At 42.5% G+C, this 15,935-nt stretch overlaps 2 protein-coding genes across 5 annotated transcripts in view; one reads left to right on the forward strand and one right to left on the reverse strand.

The window, feature by feature from the left end:
• Window positions 1–15,935, forward strand: part of CDH13 (cadherin 13) — a 1,164,256-nt gene that overhangs the window by 1,109,754 nt on the left and 38,567 nt on the right. For all 3 annotated transcript variants that reach the window (XM_004058060.5, XM_063700359.1, XM_004058064.5), the window contains one exon: window positions 6,099–6,241. In XM_004058060.5, coding sequence (XP_004058108.3) covers window positions 6,099–6,241 — 143 coding nt within the window. The remainder of the gene's footprint in view (window positions 1–6,098; window positions 6,242–15,935) is intronic.
• Window positions 1–15,935, reverse strand: part of LOC134757521 (uncharacterized) — a 45,558-nt gene that overhangs the window by 14,677 nt on the left and 14,946 nt on the right. The window lies entirely within an intron of this gene.

The following is a 15,935-nucleotide window of genomic DNA, read 5'->3' on the forward strand; positions in this document are numbered from 1 at the left end:
AGAGGTTGGGGACTGCTGCCCTACCTCACAGAAAGCGAGTGACCCCAAGAAGCCTGCAGAAGGGACTTGTCAAACCTTTGATCTCTTTCACCTTCCCACCTATACTTGAGCCCCTGAGGGCAGAGGCTGGCAGCCCTTGGCTCTGGAAGTCCTTCCAGGTCAACAGCTGGCCCTGGCCACTTGCCTGGAAGCTTTCTTCCCTGCTCCGAGGGGGCCCTGCTGAGAGTGAGCCCGCCTTCCAGGGTGGCGCAGGCCCCAGTCACCCCCACTGCTCTGCCTGCGACTCGAATTCTGTTAATCAGTTTGCCTTGCGTCTCCCAACACCGACACCCAGAAGAGGCCGAGGCTTGGCAAGCACTCAGAGCAGCTTCTGTGAAGCTACATTACAGGCTGAAATGAGCTCAGTTTTTAATTTGATTTTTTTTTCCTGTAACAAGCAAAGTTCACATTACAGATAAATTGCCCGGAAATTCCAATTTAATAAGGCGTATGCATTTTTCAGGCCTAGAAGCATTGAAAACATCTTGCACGCTAGTATTTTTACACTGAAAGGTTTATTAAAAAGACAGCTTTGAAAATGTCAGAAATTTACATAGCGTGCCTGACCAATTGGTCAAAAAGGCTGATTGGACAAAAGCGCACGGAAGCCAGGAAGCGGGAGAGCAGGCTGTTCCATGGTCTTGAGCTGTTCTCCCTCCATATCGGGAACGATGGCTCTACTGTTCATTGTCTCCACCCAGCTCTTAGTTCATGTTATATGGGTGCTCAGCAAATGAGTGTCCCTCTGTCATCCTCTGTCTGCAGGTGTGGTTCTGAGTAGGAGCAGCAAGCTGGCCTTCCAGGGCATCTGTGGGGCAGGCACACCTCCTTGAGGTCTCCCATGGGAGGAGGCACCAAATAAAATAAGCAAACTGGCCAGGTGCGGTGGCTCATGCCTGTAATCCCAGCACTTTGGGAGGCCAAAGCAGGTGGATCGCTTGAGGTCAGGAGTTCGAGACCAGGCTGGCCAACATGGTGAAACCCCCGCTCTACTAAAAATAGAAAATTTAGCCAGGCATGGTGGCAGGTGCCTATAATTCCAGGTATTTGGGAGGCTGAGGCAGGAGAATTATTTGAACCCAGGAGGCAGAGGTTGCAGTGGGCTGAGATCGCTGCCACCGCACTCCAGCCTGGGCGACAGAGCAAGACTCCATCTCAAAAAATAAAATAAAATAAGCAAACAGAGGGGAGCAGAAAGAGTCCTGTGAAAACTCAGTTAAATAGCACAGCTCTGGATACTTGATTATTTTTTTAAGGAGGAAAAAGAGTGAGACATTGTCCTGTAAAATCATCCAAACCCTGGCTTTCCCTGGAAATGTGGCGCAGGCAGGCCTAACCGTGCTGAGTATTGTTTCTGAGGACTGCCTCCAAGTTCATGTCTCTAAGCATTTTATTGAATACAACTGCTTCTTTGACAAGAAACAAGCAAACATGCTAATTGTACAGCAAAATTATGGCATCATGAGACAAAAAAGGAATGACAGAGGGAGCATCAAAGAGCATTGCTTGTATGCCAAACATGAAAGCAAAATTTATTTAATTCAGTTTTTATTTATCTTCTAAACTGAGTTGAGTAATCAGGGAATAGAATGTGGTTCGTTTAAAACTTTCATTATTTAAAATATGTTGAACCACTACCAATCACTCCTGGATCAACAGGAAACTTGCTACCTGATGAGTTGCCTTTTTCTCTTTTTTTTTTTTTTTTTTTTTTTTTTTGCTTTTTCCATCCCTATGATTGTTCCAGCAGAAGGAGAAAAGATGTAATAAACCTTTACTGGGCACCGTCTACATCCAGGCACTCTACTCGGCCCTGGGGGTGCAGGGCAGACCACCCCAGCCTTAGGCATGAAAAACACTGTGTATCGAGAAGCCCGGCCCCTGGAATCCAGCACGCTGGTGCTACATTCCAGCTGTCTCTTATTAACTGGGCCGCTTTTGACAAGTTGCTAAGCCTTTATGATTCTTGGTTACCTCAACTTTAAAACAAGGACGATACCCACTTCATCAGGTTGTCATGAGTCACAAAAATAAATGTAGTGATGCTCTTAAAGGGTTTAGCACCAAGCTGGGCCCAAGGAAGCATTCTGTGTGTCTATTGACCAACTTTTACCTATCCTGACACCAAGGAGCTTAGAGTTTGGTGGAGATGGCCGAGCCGTCGGGGCCCGTGTTAGGCTCCCAAAGGCATTTTTACCAGTGCATGTGCCTCGCACAGACCTAGTGAGGTGATTAATTCTACTGGGAAAGTCACACTGGGTGAACGAGAGGAGACGTATGAGTGGGATCTTGAAACAGTAAAAATTTGCCAGGTGGAAGCATAAATGACTCTTTAAATGAAAGGCTGGTGTTTTTAAAGCAGTTCATTCTCATGAGTAATTCATCGCTTCTGTTTTCACAAAATAGTGAAAGGATCACTGCAGCAGCAAGGGCATGTGGAAGCCCTGCGTTGGCCTCATCCGTTCTCCCCATCTGTCCCCTGTCACAGTTGCAGCATCAAAACATTGTTCCCCTAGGCTCTGCTGAGTCGGATGTTTCTGAAACATTCCAGGGGACGGTGTGAGTCACATCAGGGAGGACACACAGGGCCATGACCCCAGTGAGCCATTAACGTACCCATAGCCTGACTCTGCAATGGCTCCCCCGAGGGCGCCCTGCACAAGACCAAGCCCTTTGTGTCAGCTTCAGTTTGCCCTCACAGCTACCCCACAACACCACTGGGCCTGTCCCCGAGTCACAGAGGAGGAAGCAGAAACACAGAGAAATAGCTTGCCAGGCTCACTGTTAGAACCCAGGTCCTTTCCTCTCCAGAGTCCATGACTCTAACACTCATGTGATGCTGGCGATGTGAACGGCTGGGGGGAAGCAGCAGAGGGTGACAGCAGGCCTTGGCACCAGAGATCCAGCCTGCAAATCCCAACCATGCCCCATATTAGCCAATGATCTTGGCAAAGTTCACATATCTCTAGGCCTCTCAGTTCCTCATCTGTAAAAGGGGAGGAATAATATTATCAACCTCCCAGGGCTGGTGTGAGGCCTGAAGGCATAGATGCTGGAAGCTCCTGGAGCGGTGTCCAGCCGGCGCAATGTAAGGCTCGATGCTGCTGCAGCTGTGTTACTATTAATATTAAATGGAGGCTGCACCCCGAGGCTGTTTTAGGAAAGAACAGGCCAGACGCCTTCCAGGAAGCATCAGCAGGAGCCTCTCCTGGCATCCTTCTGCAGTTTGGGGGTCGGGTACATCCACTTTGCAGGACAAAAACTTGATTTGATTCTCAGGTCAGTTCACACGACCCCAACACAAAAAGGATCGATACCAACCCAGACTGCCTCTGTGTGAATTAAATTTACAACAGCGCTGCATCAGAGCATCTGTCAGTGCCGACTGGAAGCCCAAAGACCTCCAGATGGTTGGTTCTGAGACTCCAGGAGAGGCTGGGAACACTCGGAGGGGCTCTGGATGGTGGCCAGGCAAGGGTGGTAGGTGAATTGCTGTCTGTCCTGGGTCGCCATGAGGCTTGTGGTGACTGCATAGACGCCCATTCCCTTTGTCAGCCAGCAATTTCTTATTCCCTGGCTCCCCTTCTCAACAACCCAAGTTGACCATCCCTTCTTCAGTGACCACAGCCTCCCCCAGGTAACAATCCCATTGCAGCCCCCAAGATGACCTTTAAGACATGGACAAGGGCAGTTCTTCTTCTCCTTGGCCACACAGGAGGCATCCCTCTTGCTTCCACCTACATCTGAACAATCCCACCCACCACACTTCGATTCAACCTAACCCTATCCTCAGAGGCCACCTTTTCTCAGAGTTCAGTATCTTCTTCGAAGTAAGATCCTTCAGATGAAACATACCTGCTGACCACCCACCCTGAGTCACTAAGTTAGCTGGGAAGCAGCAGTTTTGAGTGTGGGTTCAGGGTCGCAGCTCCAAGGTCAGACCACCTGGGCCCACGTCCTGACTCTACGATTTGCGTAGCTGTTGGTTTGTGCCTCAGAGTCCTCATCTGTAAGTGGGGATATTATACCTACTATAATAAATTAGTAATGCCACGGTAACAAAGTATTGCAAACATGGAGGCTAGAAATTTATTCTCCCACAGTTCTGGAGGCCAGAAGTCTAAAATCAGTCTAACTGAGTCAAAACCAAGATGTTGGCAGGGCCACGCTCCATCTAGAGGTCTAGGGGAGGATCCTTCCTGCCACTCCCCACTTCTGGTGGCTGCAGCATTCCTTGGTTTGTGGCCGCATCACTCCAATCTCTGCCTCCACAGTCATGTGGTCTTCTCCTTTTCTGTGTCTCAAATCTCCTCTGCCTCCCCCTGAGGACACTTGTGATTGCATTTAGCAACCCCCAAACAACCCCCAAGATAACCCAAAATAATCTCATCTCAAAAACCTTAACTCAGCTCTGCAAAGTCTTTGCTCTATAAAGTAACATTCCCAAGTTCCAGGATTAGGAGGTAGATATCTTTTTCCCGTGAAGACTCAGGGGTAATTTGCTCCAAGCCCTTCAGTTGGAGATTTTCAATCCTGTTGGTTAAATCAGGTCTTAAACATCCTTAGACCCAAACCTGGCCATAGAAGGCAGAGGAAATCAACTTCATGCATCTTTACCAATGTAAAGATTCCCATGTCTCTTCATGGGGATATACATCAAAGATCGGTAGGAAATGGCAGCAAACTGCCAACAGCATCTTTCTGGCTTAGGTCTGCAAGTGGCACATTATCCAAGCCACCCAAATCAAAGAAAGCTGAGTCATGCCCAGTTGAGTCTCCCTGATAGATAAGACTATTATTTCTTACTCTATGCATCTATATTGTTTAAATCTCAAAAGAGCAACCTCAAAACAAGTAACATTTTAAAATCTTGGATGGTTTCCCATTATCCAGAGTCAAAACCCCTTAAAACAGTAGTTCAGGTTCTCTATAATCTTGTCTAATCTGTTTCTCAAAACTCATTAACTTTTAGTTCCCTTAAAGAAACTGTTTCAAACACAACCCTCTACTTTCTAGTCCCTAAATATCCGTTTATTCAACAAATATTTATTGAGTGTCACATATGGGCTAAGCAGTGTTCAAGCAGCTGGTGTCACAGCAGTGAACAAATTTCTTGCCCTCGTGTAACCTACATCCTAATGAATGTCTGTTTTCTATCTGTAATAGTTTGGCTGTGTCCCCACCCAAATCTCATCTTGAATTCCCACATATTATGGGAGGGACCCTGTGGGAGGTAATGGAATCATAGGGGCGAGTCTTTCCCATGCTGTTCTCGTGATAGTGAATAAGTCCCATGAGATATGATGGTTTTATAAAGGGAAACCCATTTTGCTTGGTTTCACTCTCTCATCTGCCACCATGTAAGACATGCCTTTCACCTTCCGCCATGATTGTGAGGCCTCCTTAGCCACATGGAACTGTGAGTCTATTAAAACTCTTTCTTTTGTAAATCACTCAGTCTTGAGTATGTCTTTATCAACAGTGTGAAGATGGACTAATACAATTTGTTAACTCATATCCTCTCTTCCTGGTTTGTCTGTCCTCTCACTCTCTGATGACATCCTATCTATTCCTCCTGTCTTGGTTTGGATGCTGCATTCTCTGTGAGGTGCCCAATATTGCCCTGGATCAGAGGTAGTGAGTTCTTCCTCCAAGCATTGATGTGCCCTGCTTGTACCTTCACAACAGCACTTCTCCCCCTAGTCCACATACGAGATACTTCTCAGGTGTGAAAGAAACAAGACTGGACGTGGACTCAGGATTTGGGCTGTGAATTCTGCTTTGCTTCTGTGAGAGCTGGGCAGATGGCAAGAACATCTTCCTCCTAGGAGTGTCAAGAGGAATAAAGGAGGCACACATGCAAAGTGCTTAACACAAAGCAGACCCAGAGTCAGTGGCCTCTTGACTTTGTGAATGAGCAACTGTAACAGAAATGATGGTTTTGGATTTTTGTTACCTAGGATCCAGCACGTAGCATAGGAGCTCATGCCCTGCACTCTGTAAATGTTTCTTGAATCTACTTTGAATGCAGAGTCTGACATTGTGGGGATTTTTTTCAGGTATTCTGTTTACAAGGACCCAGCAGGTTGGCTGAATATTAATCCCATCAATGGGACTGTTGACACCACAGCTGTGCTGGACCGTGAGTCCCCATTTGTCGACAACAGCGTGTACACTGCTCTCTTCCTGGCAATTGACAGTGGTGAGTACTTGACAAAGACCATCAAGGGTATACTTTTCTGCTACAAATATACTTTTACATTTTTAAATTTCTTCTGATACACCCAGGGGTGTTCTTGGGAAGAATGTAAGTGTGTGGGAACAGCAAAGTAAATGTTTAAATATACACATGTTGAGTTCAGTAATATCTCCAAGTCCCAGAATCCTCGGATCTTTTTGGAAAGTGAATAATGTCTGGTGAGAGGTCAGAGCAGTGAACTCACCCTGTCCCATCTTGGGCAGGCATGGAGGTTAGAAAGCACGTTGATGTGCTTTGTCTTGGTGTCACGCTCTCATTTGCAAAGAGGCTCTTGGACTTAATACAAGTTGAAAGTAAGTCCCAGAGGACATCACTGACCCTGACCATTGAATTGTTCTTGTAGCTTTTATCTATTATGACACGCTGCCAAGGAAAGGCATCAGGTACACTCAGTTAGCGGCTGCACAACCACAAAGCAATTGCTGTTCGTTCAAAAGATGGTAATGCACTACCCATATGCCAGCCCCTGATTAGATGCTGGGGGCGCAGCAGTAAACAAAAAGAAAGCTGTCCTCATGGAGCTGACGTGCAGAAAGGAGGCAAAGTTCAAAGTGCCATGACTGTTCTCTGCTCCTTTGAGATCAGACTGTAGGGCACAAGGGCAGAAGGAGGGCAACCTCTTAGGAGAGTGCATGGTAATCTATGCAAGATGGTGGCCTGGACCAGAGACTAGGAGGGGATGAGAAAAAGAGAGTTCCTATATACTTTGAATGCAGAGCTGACAGGATTTGCCGTTAACTGAGATGAGGGGATTCCAGTTGGTTTGGGGACATGTTAAGCTGCAATGTGTATTGTGTCAATCACACAAGAAGTTTTGTTCTCCCTATTATTCCTAAAAGCCAGCTGTTTATGGCTAAAGACTCAGTTTTGAGTCCTTCCATATCAAGATGAATATTTGTAGGTGCCCATTGTTATACTCAACAAGGGTGAACTAAGAGTTCTCAGTCCTGGTCCTCATATGCTGCCTACTCACACAAACCATTAGGAGACAAGTCTAAGAAGTAAGCAATCCATGTGACATACAATAAGTAGAGAGTGCTTCAAAATAAAGGTAAGCCTTGGGGTTAGCCTTGAAAGATGGGTAGGATTTGGATGAGTGGCATTACCCAGAAATCCAAGGCAGAGGAATCAAAACTAGAAGGGGGCACAGCACGGGAGGTAAGAGAAGGAAAAAATAACTGTTATGTCTGCTGTGAGTGCATATGTAGGAATCTATTTGGATGTATGTGGAAAAGTCACATCTTCAAAGCCAGATGATTCATTTGATAGAACAGGGAACCAGGAGACCCTGAAACTTCTTGAGGAGGAAACTGACACGATGAAATATCAGGTAGACAATGTTCAGCAACTGAGAGCTAGACCAGATCTTGTGCTTGGTCCTGGAGACTCATGGATGAATAATACATGGTCCTAGTGTTCAGAGTGCTCATGAGTTATTTGGAAGGTTAGTCAAGTACACAGAAGATCACAGTAGAGTGTCCTAACTGTTGTGATGGACCTAAGCCCAGAGAAGCCCCTGTCCAGCCTGGGGGGTAGTCATGGAGAGCTGCCTGAGAGAGGGGACATCTCACCTGCGTGATGAAGGATATGTTGATTAAAGGTAGGGCATGCTAGTTCTGGTGTTAAGAGTTAGTTGGCAGCTTCTGATTGGTTAGCCTTAAGTTTCATTTTTCTTTAACATAGTCATTTATAAGAAATAGCTCATGTTGGCCGGGCACGGTGGCTCATGCCTGTAGTCCCAGAACTTTGGGAGGCTGAGGTGGGTGGATTACAAGGCCAGGAGTTTGAGACCAGCCTGGCCAATATGGTGAAACCCCATCTCTACTAAAGATACAAAAATGAGCTGGGCATGGTGGCACACACATGTAGTCCCAGGTACTCAGGAGGCTGAGGCAGGAGAATCTCTTGAACCTAGGAGGCAGAGGTTGCAGTGAGCTGAGATTGTGCCACTGCACTCCAGCCGGGGTGACAGAGTGAGATTCCATTTCAAAAAAAAAAAAAGAAATAGCTCATGTTCAGTTTTGCTTATGTTTGCAAATCAAGCAAGGTTAAGGTGACTTATGAAACCTAACTGGCTTTTTCTGCCCAGTGGTTCTTCAGGCCTAATTTCCATTTTAATTTACTTTAACAGTTGTTATGACTGAACTGTGTCCTCTCAATGTTGATGTATTGGAGTCCTAATCCCTGGTTCCATAGCATGTAACTTATTTGGAAGCAGGCTTGTTGTGGATGTGGTTAGTTAAGATGAGGTCATGCTGGAGTAAGGTGGGCCCTGATCCAATATGATTGATGTCTTCATCAAAGGGGGAATTTGAAGACAGGCATGCACACAGGGAGAACACCACATAAAATGAAGGCAGAGATCAGGGTGATGCTTCTGCAAGTCAAGGAGTTCCAAAGATTCCCTGCAAACTTCCAGCAGCTGGGGGAGAGGCTGGGAGGAGAGCCTTCCTCACATCCCTCAGCAGGAACCAAACCTGCAGATGCCTCAGGCCTGGCATCTGGACTTCAGGCCTCCAGAACTGTAAGACAATAGATTTCTGTTGTGTAAGCCACTCCTTTGTGGCACTTTGTTATGGCAACTCTAGCAAAGTAATGCAAGATTTAATGGAGTCATTACCTATAAAGCATTTGGAACAGTACCTTGCTTGTAGCAAGTGCTTAACTTAACTATTTAAAAAAAAAAAACAGGTAAAGCATTCTAGTAGAATAAAGATGTGAGAAGTTGGGAAGTTGGTCAGCATTAGTGGAAGCTAGCATGGCAGGTTCTTTGTGTGCAAAGATAAGGGCAGAGAAGCGTGTGGATACCGGACTGTTCTAAGGTTGGAACTGGGTTTTGTGCTGAATGCCCAGCACCTACCATGGTGCCTGACTTAAAGCAGGCACTCACATGCCTATAGAATAAGTCATGAAATCAATCATGAAATGCTCCACACGCTATGCCAAGGACTTTGGCCTTGAAAATGTCACTCACTTGCCCCCAGAAAAAACATTGTGTTTTACCAAGATACACAGGCACAGTGGCTCATGCCTGCAATGTCAGCACTTTGGGAGGCTGAGGTGGGCAGATCGCTTGAGGCCAGGAGTTCAAGACCAGCCTGGCCAACATGGCAAAACCCCATCTCTACTAAAAAATATATACCTCCCCTCCACAAAAAAGAAAGATACATCCTATAGCAGCATAGAAAACGGATGCGGTGATGGCAAGATGTGAGGAGGGAGGCATTAGGCAGCTGCCGCAGAAATACAGGTAAGTGAATAGAGAGGACCAAGCCAAGGTAGTGAAGTTAGTTGGGGAAAAGACAGCCTGCAGTGGGTAAATGTGTTAGAAACCATAGCATATCTTAGTTGATGGGGTCAGAGTCTGCGCAAGCATAACATAAATGGACCAGAGAGGAAGAACCTAGATAACATCTGAAAGGAAGAAACAAATCTTTGTCAAGAGCTTATACTGAACATGAGCTAGAGAAATGCAGTATTCAGGTTTCTGGTCCAGAAATCAGGAATGACTATTTCATCATCATAAACAGGGGGTGAGTTTCAGAGGATTGATCCTTCTTGTTTTCGGAGGGTGGGTGTTGAGACTATGTCCCAGAAGAAGCTGGCAAGATAGAAATGGAATAAGGAGAGATTTTGATTAGGGAGTTGCCCATGCAGAATAGATGGGACTTATCAGAACAGAAAAGCTTTCCATAAGGAAGAGGTCTGGACAGAGTACTAAGTACAGAATCAGGGATGAAAATAAGCCAAGAATGTTTAAAATGCTGTGTAAAATGAAAAGTATCCATTATTGATCAGCTAAAGTAACAATGGCAGGGTTCTGTAGTATGTAGAAGTATCTGTATCTGTGGAGAAATTTCTCAGCAAAGAATGTCATGAAGCATGGATGAAATATAGCGTAGCATGGCTGGCATTTCTTTGTGAAATTTTTTGTGCAATTATAAATCCAAAGAAACTAGAAATGCAGTATACTTGAATTGTTACCAGAAGCGAGAGCCTTCTTTACACGTATGCAGTAATCAATTAAGTGACACTGTGTGCGTATATACCTTGTCCCGAATATTAAGAAGAACAAAACCAAAATTTGCAGATTAGGAAATAGACACCAAATTTAGTTGACTTTCTAAAAGTCGTATCATTAGGATAGCATTTTTCTACCTTTAGTTTCTTGCATTTTTAACAGTCTTTAAAATTTCTGTGTGGAAGCAGCAATCTGGTCTAAACTTACGCCATACCACTTACTAGCTATCTCATTTTGAAGAAATAATTTACAATGTAGTCAGGACCTAATGATACCTTACAGCTGTTTCTCATCTTTGAGACTCATTGAGTCTCATCTATGTTTTCTCAACGTTCAGCATATACCTGTATGAACTGTCTGGCTGTGTAACTGTGAAAGCTTCTTACAGACCGTGAGTCTCATTTTCTACGTATACAAAATGAAGAAGATAATTCCTACTTATAACGTTGTGAGAAATGAGTGAAGTGCTGTACCTTCTAGATTCTCCATCAAAAGCCATATTAAATGTTCACTACATGTTAATCCCACCCAGGTGGGGGTTTCAGAAAGGAAAGGATAGAGCCAGGAATGATCCTTCCATGACCCAAGAAATATACAGCTTGAAATCCACTTGTTGTCTAACTCTGTTAACGCTAATATCAGACACGGAAATTTAAAATCTGGTACCACAGATGTTTCCAGAGAGCTAAAATGTCCCCAAAGGTGTAATGGTAAATAGAAACCAGGTTGGCATTAACATACAAAATCATCGTTAGGAATAATAATCTCAAACAAGACCCAAAGGACTTACAGCAAAAAGAACATAAATTAAAAAGCCCTTATAAATCAGAGCAACTTTTATTTAAAAGCTCCTTTTTGCCTCACCAAAAACTTACCTCTAGTATTATGTTTAACCAGGAAAAGCCAACACTATCTATTAGATCAAAGTTAGTAGGCCAAGCACGGTGGCTTACACCTGTAATCCTAGCACTTTGGGAGGCTGAGGTTGGCAGATTGCCTGAACCTAGGAGTTCAAAACCATCCTGGGCAACATGGCAAAACTCCATCCCCAAAAAGAATACAAAAATTAGTCATGCACAGTGGCACATGCCTTGTAGTCCCAGCTACTCAGGAGGCTGAGGAAGGAGGATCACGTGAACACAGGTAGGTCAAGGCTGCAGTGAGCCAAGATCACACCACTGCACTCTAGCCTGGGCAGCAGAATGAGACCCCGTCTCAAAAAAAGAGTAAATAGTGCTAACTGATCTCTCAACTTTATCCAAAGTGAGCATTTGTTTTTATTAGTTTTATAGAAATTTAATTTATTTGATGGAATGAGAGAATGAGGATTTTTGGCATATAACACTAGGAAAGCTAAACCAAAATAAATTGATTTCTCCAAACAAAGAGTAACTCGGGAATTTATGCCAAAACATGTTGATAAAATATATGGCTTCAGGAACTTCCATGTAGGATATAGTACGGAAGTATCCCCACTGTAAAACTAGAAAAATCTAGATAAATTATAAAAATCAGATAATATAAAAAAAATCTTAATTGTAAAGGAATCAGGGAGCTGCAGAAGCAGTGACAACTAGATAAACTAAAATACCAAAGAGGGAAAAATCATTTCAAAAAGAAAAACTTTTTTTTCTCTGGGTGCATTTTCTGATTCTAGGTGAGAGTCAGGCTTGGCCCATGCAGAGAGCCTAAGATGGAGGGAAAGAAATTAGAAATGAGTGTCAGACTCACAGGGAGCTTTTGTGACAAACTGGAAACTTGAGGGGCTGCTTTTCCTCTGTGGACAAATGCCCTAAAGGACAGAGTGAAATCTCCTTGGGTCTCACAGAAAACAGAGACCTACCAAAGGAAGCAAGCTCTCCTCAAATACATAGCCATTCTCTCATTTAAGATGTTTGCCAGATTTTGAAGGTAAAAGGAGTTAAAGGATGGGGTGTGGGATTGCTGGAGAGTTAAGATGGTAACCACTGGAGGGAAGAATTGGATTTCCTGGAGACTTTCAGGCTAAGATACTCCAGACTTTCAATCAAAATCCCAGTAGGGTCATGCCCAGCAACAGGAGTAAGCCAGAAGTTGACTCAGTCTTGTTCAACTTGCAATGCAGCCTGACCCTTTTCAAGCCCTTACTAAGTTGATGAAGCAAGTCTCCATCTGATACAGTTTGGCTCTGTGTCCCCACCCAAATCTCATCTTGAATTGTACTCCCATAATTCCCATGTGTTGTGGGAGGGACCCAGTGGGAGATAATTGAATCATGGGGGCAGTTTCCCCCATACTGTTCTCATGGTAGTGAATAAGTCTCACGAGATCTGATGGTTTTATCAGGGGTTTCCACTTTTGCGTCTTCCTCATTCTCTCTTTGCCTGCTGCCATCCCTGTAAGATGGGACTTGCTCCTCCTTGCCTTCCACCATGATTGTGAGGTTTCCCCAGCCATGTGAAACTGTACATTCAATTAAACCTCTTTCTTTTTTAAATTGCCCAGTCTCTGGTATGTCTTTATCAGCAGCATGAAAATGGACTAATACATCATCCCATCTGACTAATACAGGAGAGGGAAAAACTCATAGCAGAATATGTCATCTGGAGCCTCTCCAATCTTTGTTTAATAGTGCCCAATTTACAATTTTATAAAAATTACTTGACCTGTAAAGAAGCAAGAATGTGTAAGTGATGATCAAGAGAAAAATCAGACTACAGAGGATCCAGATATTTGAATTAGCACACAAGAACATTAAAATAAACATGATTAGTATGTTCAAGGAGACAGAATAAAAGATAGATTCAAGCAGAGAGAATTACACAAGAGATCTGAAATCTTTAAGAAGGAATCAGATAGATATTCCAGGACTGAAATACGTATCATCATATTAAAAACTCAGTAAGTAGACTTAACAGCAGAACACAGGATTTTTAACCTGGAATATGAATCTATAGCAAACATCACAAGGGAAGCACAATGAGGATAAAGAATGGGAAAAAATCTGCCAAAAGACTAGTGTGTGGAATTGGAGTTACAGAAGGATAGGAGAGTGATAATGGAGCAGAAAAAAAAATTGAAGATTTAATGTCCAGGAATTTTCCAAAACTGATGAAAGACATTCTCCCTATTAATTCAAAAAGTTTAGCAAACCACAAGCTGGATAAATTTGAAGAAAAACACACCTCAGACACTAAAATCAAACTGATGAAAAACAATATCAAAGAGAAAATGTTAAAAATAGCCTGAGAATAAAAGAGCCATTTACCTGCACATGAGCAGCAATATGACTCATGGCTGACTTCTAGATAGAAATAATGGAATGTGGAAGGCAATGGAATAACATTTCTCTGAGCACTTTAAAGATACCTACCAACCTAGAATTCTTTAGTTCTCAAATTTTTCCCTTCAAAATCAGGTGAATTAAAGACTTTTGGGGCAAAAAAAAAAAATGGAATTGTGTTGCAAGCAGGTTTATGCCTTTTATTGAAGAGAATATTTCAGGCAGAGGGAAAATGATACCAGAGAGGCATAGAAACATAAGAAACATAAATAAAAATAGAAAGTTAAATATGTATAAAGTAAAAAAGTAAATAAAGTAAAATTGTAAGGACATAAGGAGTTAAAAATATTTATAGAACTAAAATGCATGACAGCAGTAACAGAAAAAGTGAGAGGCTATAAACATAGTTAAAACAGTCTCTGCAGCGTTGGAGATGTAGTTAAAGCAATACTTTGTATTAGACTCTAATAAGTCAAGTATCTATATTGTATAACCCTTAGGGTAATCACTAAAAGAATATAAAAGAAAGTAAAACTAACAAATTAATAGAAGGAAATACATTTGACTAATCCAAAATAAGAAAGGAGGGGGAAACAACATTAAAAAGATGGCCAAATAGAACAACAAAGTGATACAGTAAGTATATACCTAATTATACCATAGTAAAATGCAAAATGTAAACAGATTAAATATTTCAAGTAATATTATCAGACTATTTTTAAAAATCAGCAAACTAGATGCTACATACAATAGACACACTTTAAATAAAAGAACAAAGAAAGAGTGGAAATAAAAGAAAAATATACCTTGATAATACAGTCTCTCCTAAAAACACATGAAAGTATATTTTAAAACAAGCTTGTCCAACCCACAGCCTGTGGGCCATATGTGGCCCAGAATGGCTTTGAATGCGGCCCAACACAAATTTTTAAACTTTCTTTAAACAACATTGTGAAATTTTTTGGTGCTTTTTTTATAGCTCTTCAGCTATTGTTAGTGTTAGTGTATCGTATGTGTGGCCCAAGACAATTCTTCTTCCAGTGTGGCCCAGGGAAGCCAAAAGATTGGACACCCCTGTTTAAAACAAGAAACATGACAAGAGGTAAAGAGGCCATTTCATAATGATGAAGGGAGCAATCAAAAAGAAAGACATCACAGTCCTAAATCTGTATGCACTGGACAGCACAGATTCCAAATATACAGAGCAGAGAAAACTAAAAAGAGAAGTAGACAAATCTACAATCATTGTGGGAGTCTTAAAACATCTCTCATATCAGCTTCAAGAAAAAACAACAAGGAGTAAAGCTGTAAAAGATTTGAACAAAATAATTAACAAATTTCATCAACTAACATATATAGAACTCTGAACTCAACAACTGAGTTCATTCTTTTCAAATTCACAAGGAAAATTACCTAAATTGTTTGCATGCAGAGCATATAGAAAAGTCTAACAAATGTTTTTAACTGCAATTATTTATAGTATATCCTCCAATCACAATGGAATTAAACTAAGCATTAGTAGCAAAATATAACCAGAAACACCCTAACTTTACTGAACATAAAACAGTACACTTCCAAATAACTCATAATCAAAAACAAAAATAGAAATATGAAATGTCAAAACTTGTGGGATGCACTAAAGCAGTGCTCAGAGGAAAATTCTAGAAAATAGAAAACAAATATACAAAACAAAATCAACAAATCCAGGCGGGGCACGGTGGCTCACTCCTGTAATCCCAGAATTTTGGGAGGCTGAGGCGGGTGAATCACCTGAGGTCAGGAGTTCGAGACCAGCCTGGCCAACATGGCAAAACCCTGTCTCTACCAAATGTACAAAGATTAGCCAGATACAGTGGCATGTGCCTGTAATCTCAGTTACTTGGGAGCCTGAGGCAGGACAATCGCTTGAACCCAGGAGGCGGAGGTTGCAGTGAACCAAGATCGCACCACTGCATTCCAGCCCGGGTGACAGAGCGAGACTCTGTCTCTAAAAAATTTTTAAAAATTGAAAATCAACAAATCCAAAAGTTTGTCCTGTAAAAAGATCGAATAAAATTGTAAGCTCATATCGAAACTGTTGGGCAAAAAAAGAAAAAAACACAAATTACCAATATTGGGAATAAAAAAGGGAAAATGACTATAGCCATCAAAAAGATACAAAGATATTGTGAACAACATTATGCAATATATTTGACAATTTGGACATAATGGACAAGTTTCCCCAAAATTAAAACTTATCAAAAATAACCTAAAAAGAGGCTGGGCATGGTAGCTAATGCCTGTAATCCCAGCACTTTGGAGGCTGAGGCAGGAAGATCACTTGAGGCCAGGAATTTGAGACCAGCCTGGCCAAC

This window comes from Gorilla gorilla, chromosome 18 (genome assembly GCF_029281585.2).
Source record: "Gorilla gorilla gorilla isolate KB3781 chromosome 18, NHGRI_mGorGor1-v2.1_pri, whole genome shotgun sequence".
Taxonomy (NCBI): Eukaryota; Metazoa; Chordata; class Mammalia; order Primates; family Hominidae; genus Gorilla; species Gorilla gorilla.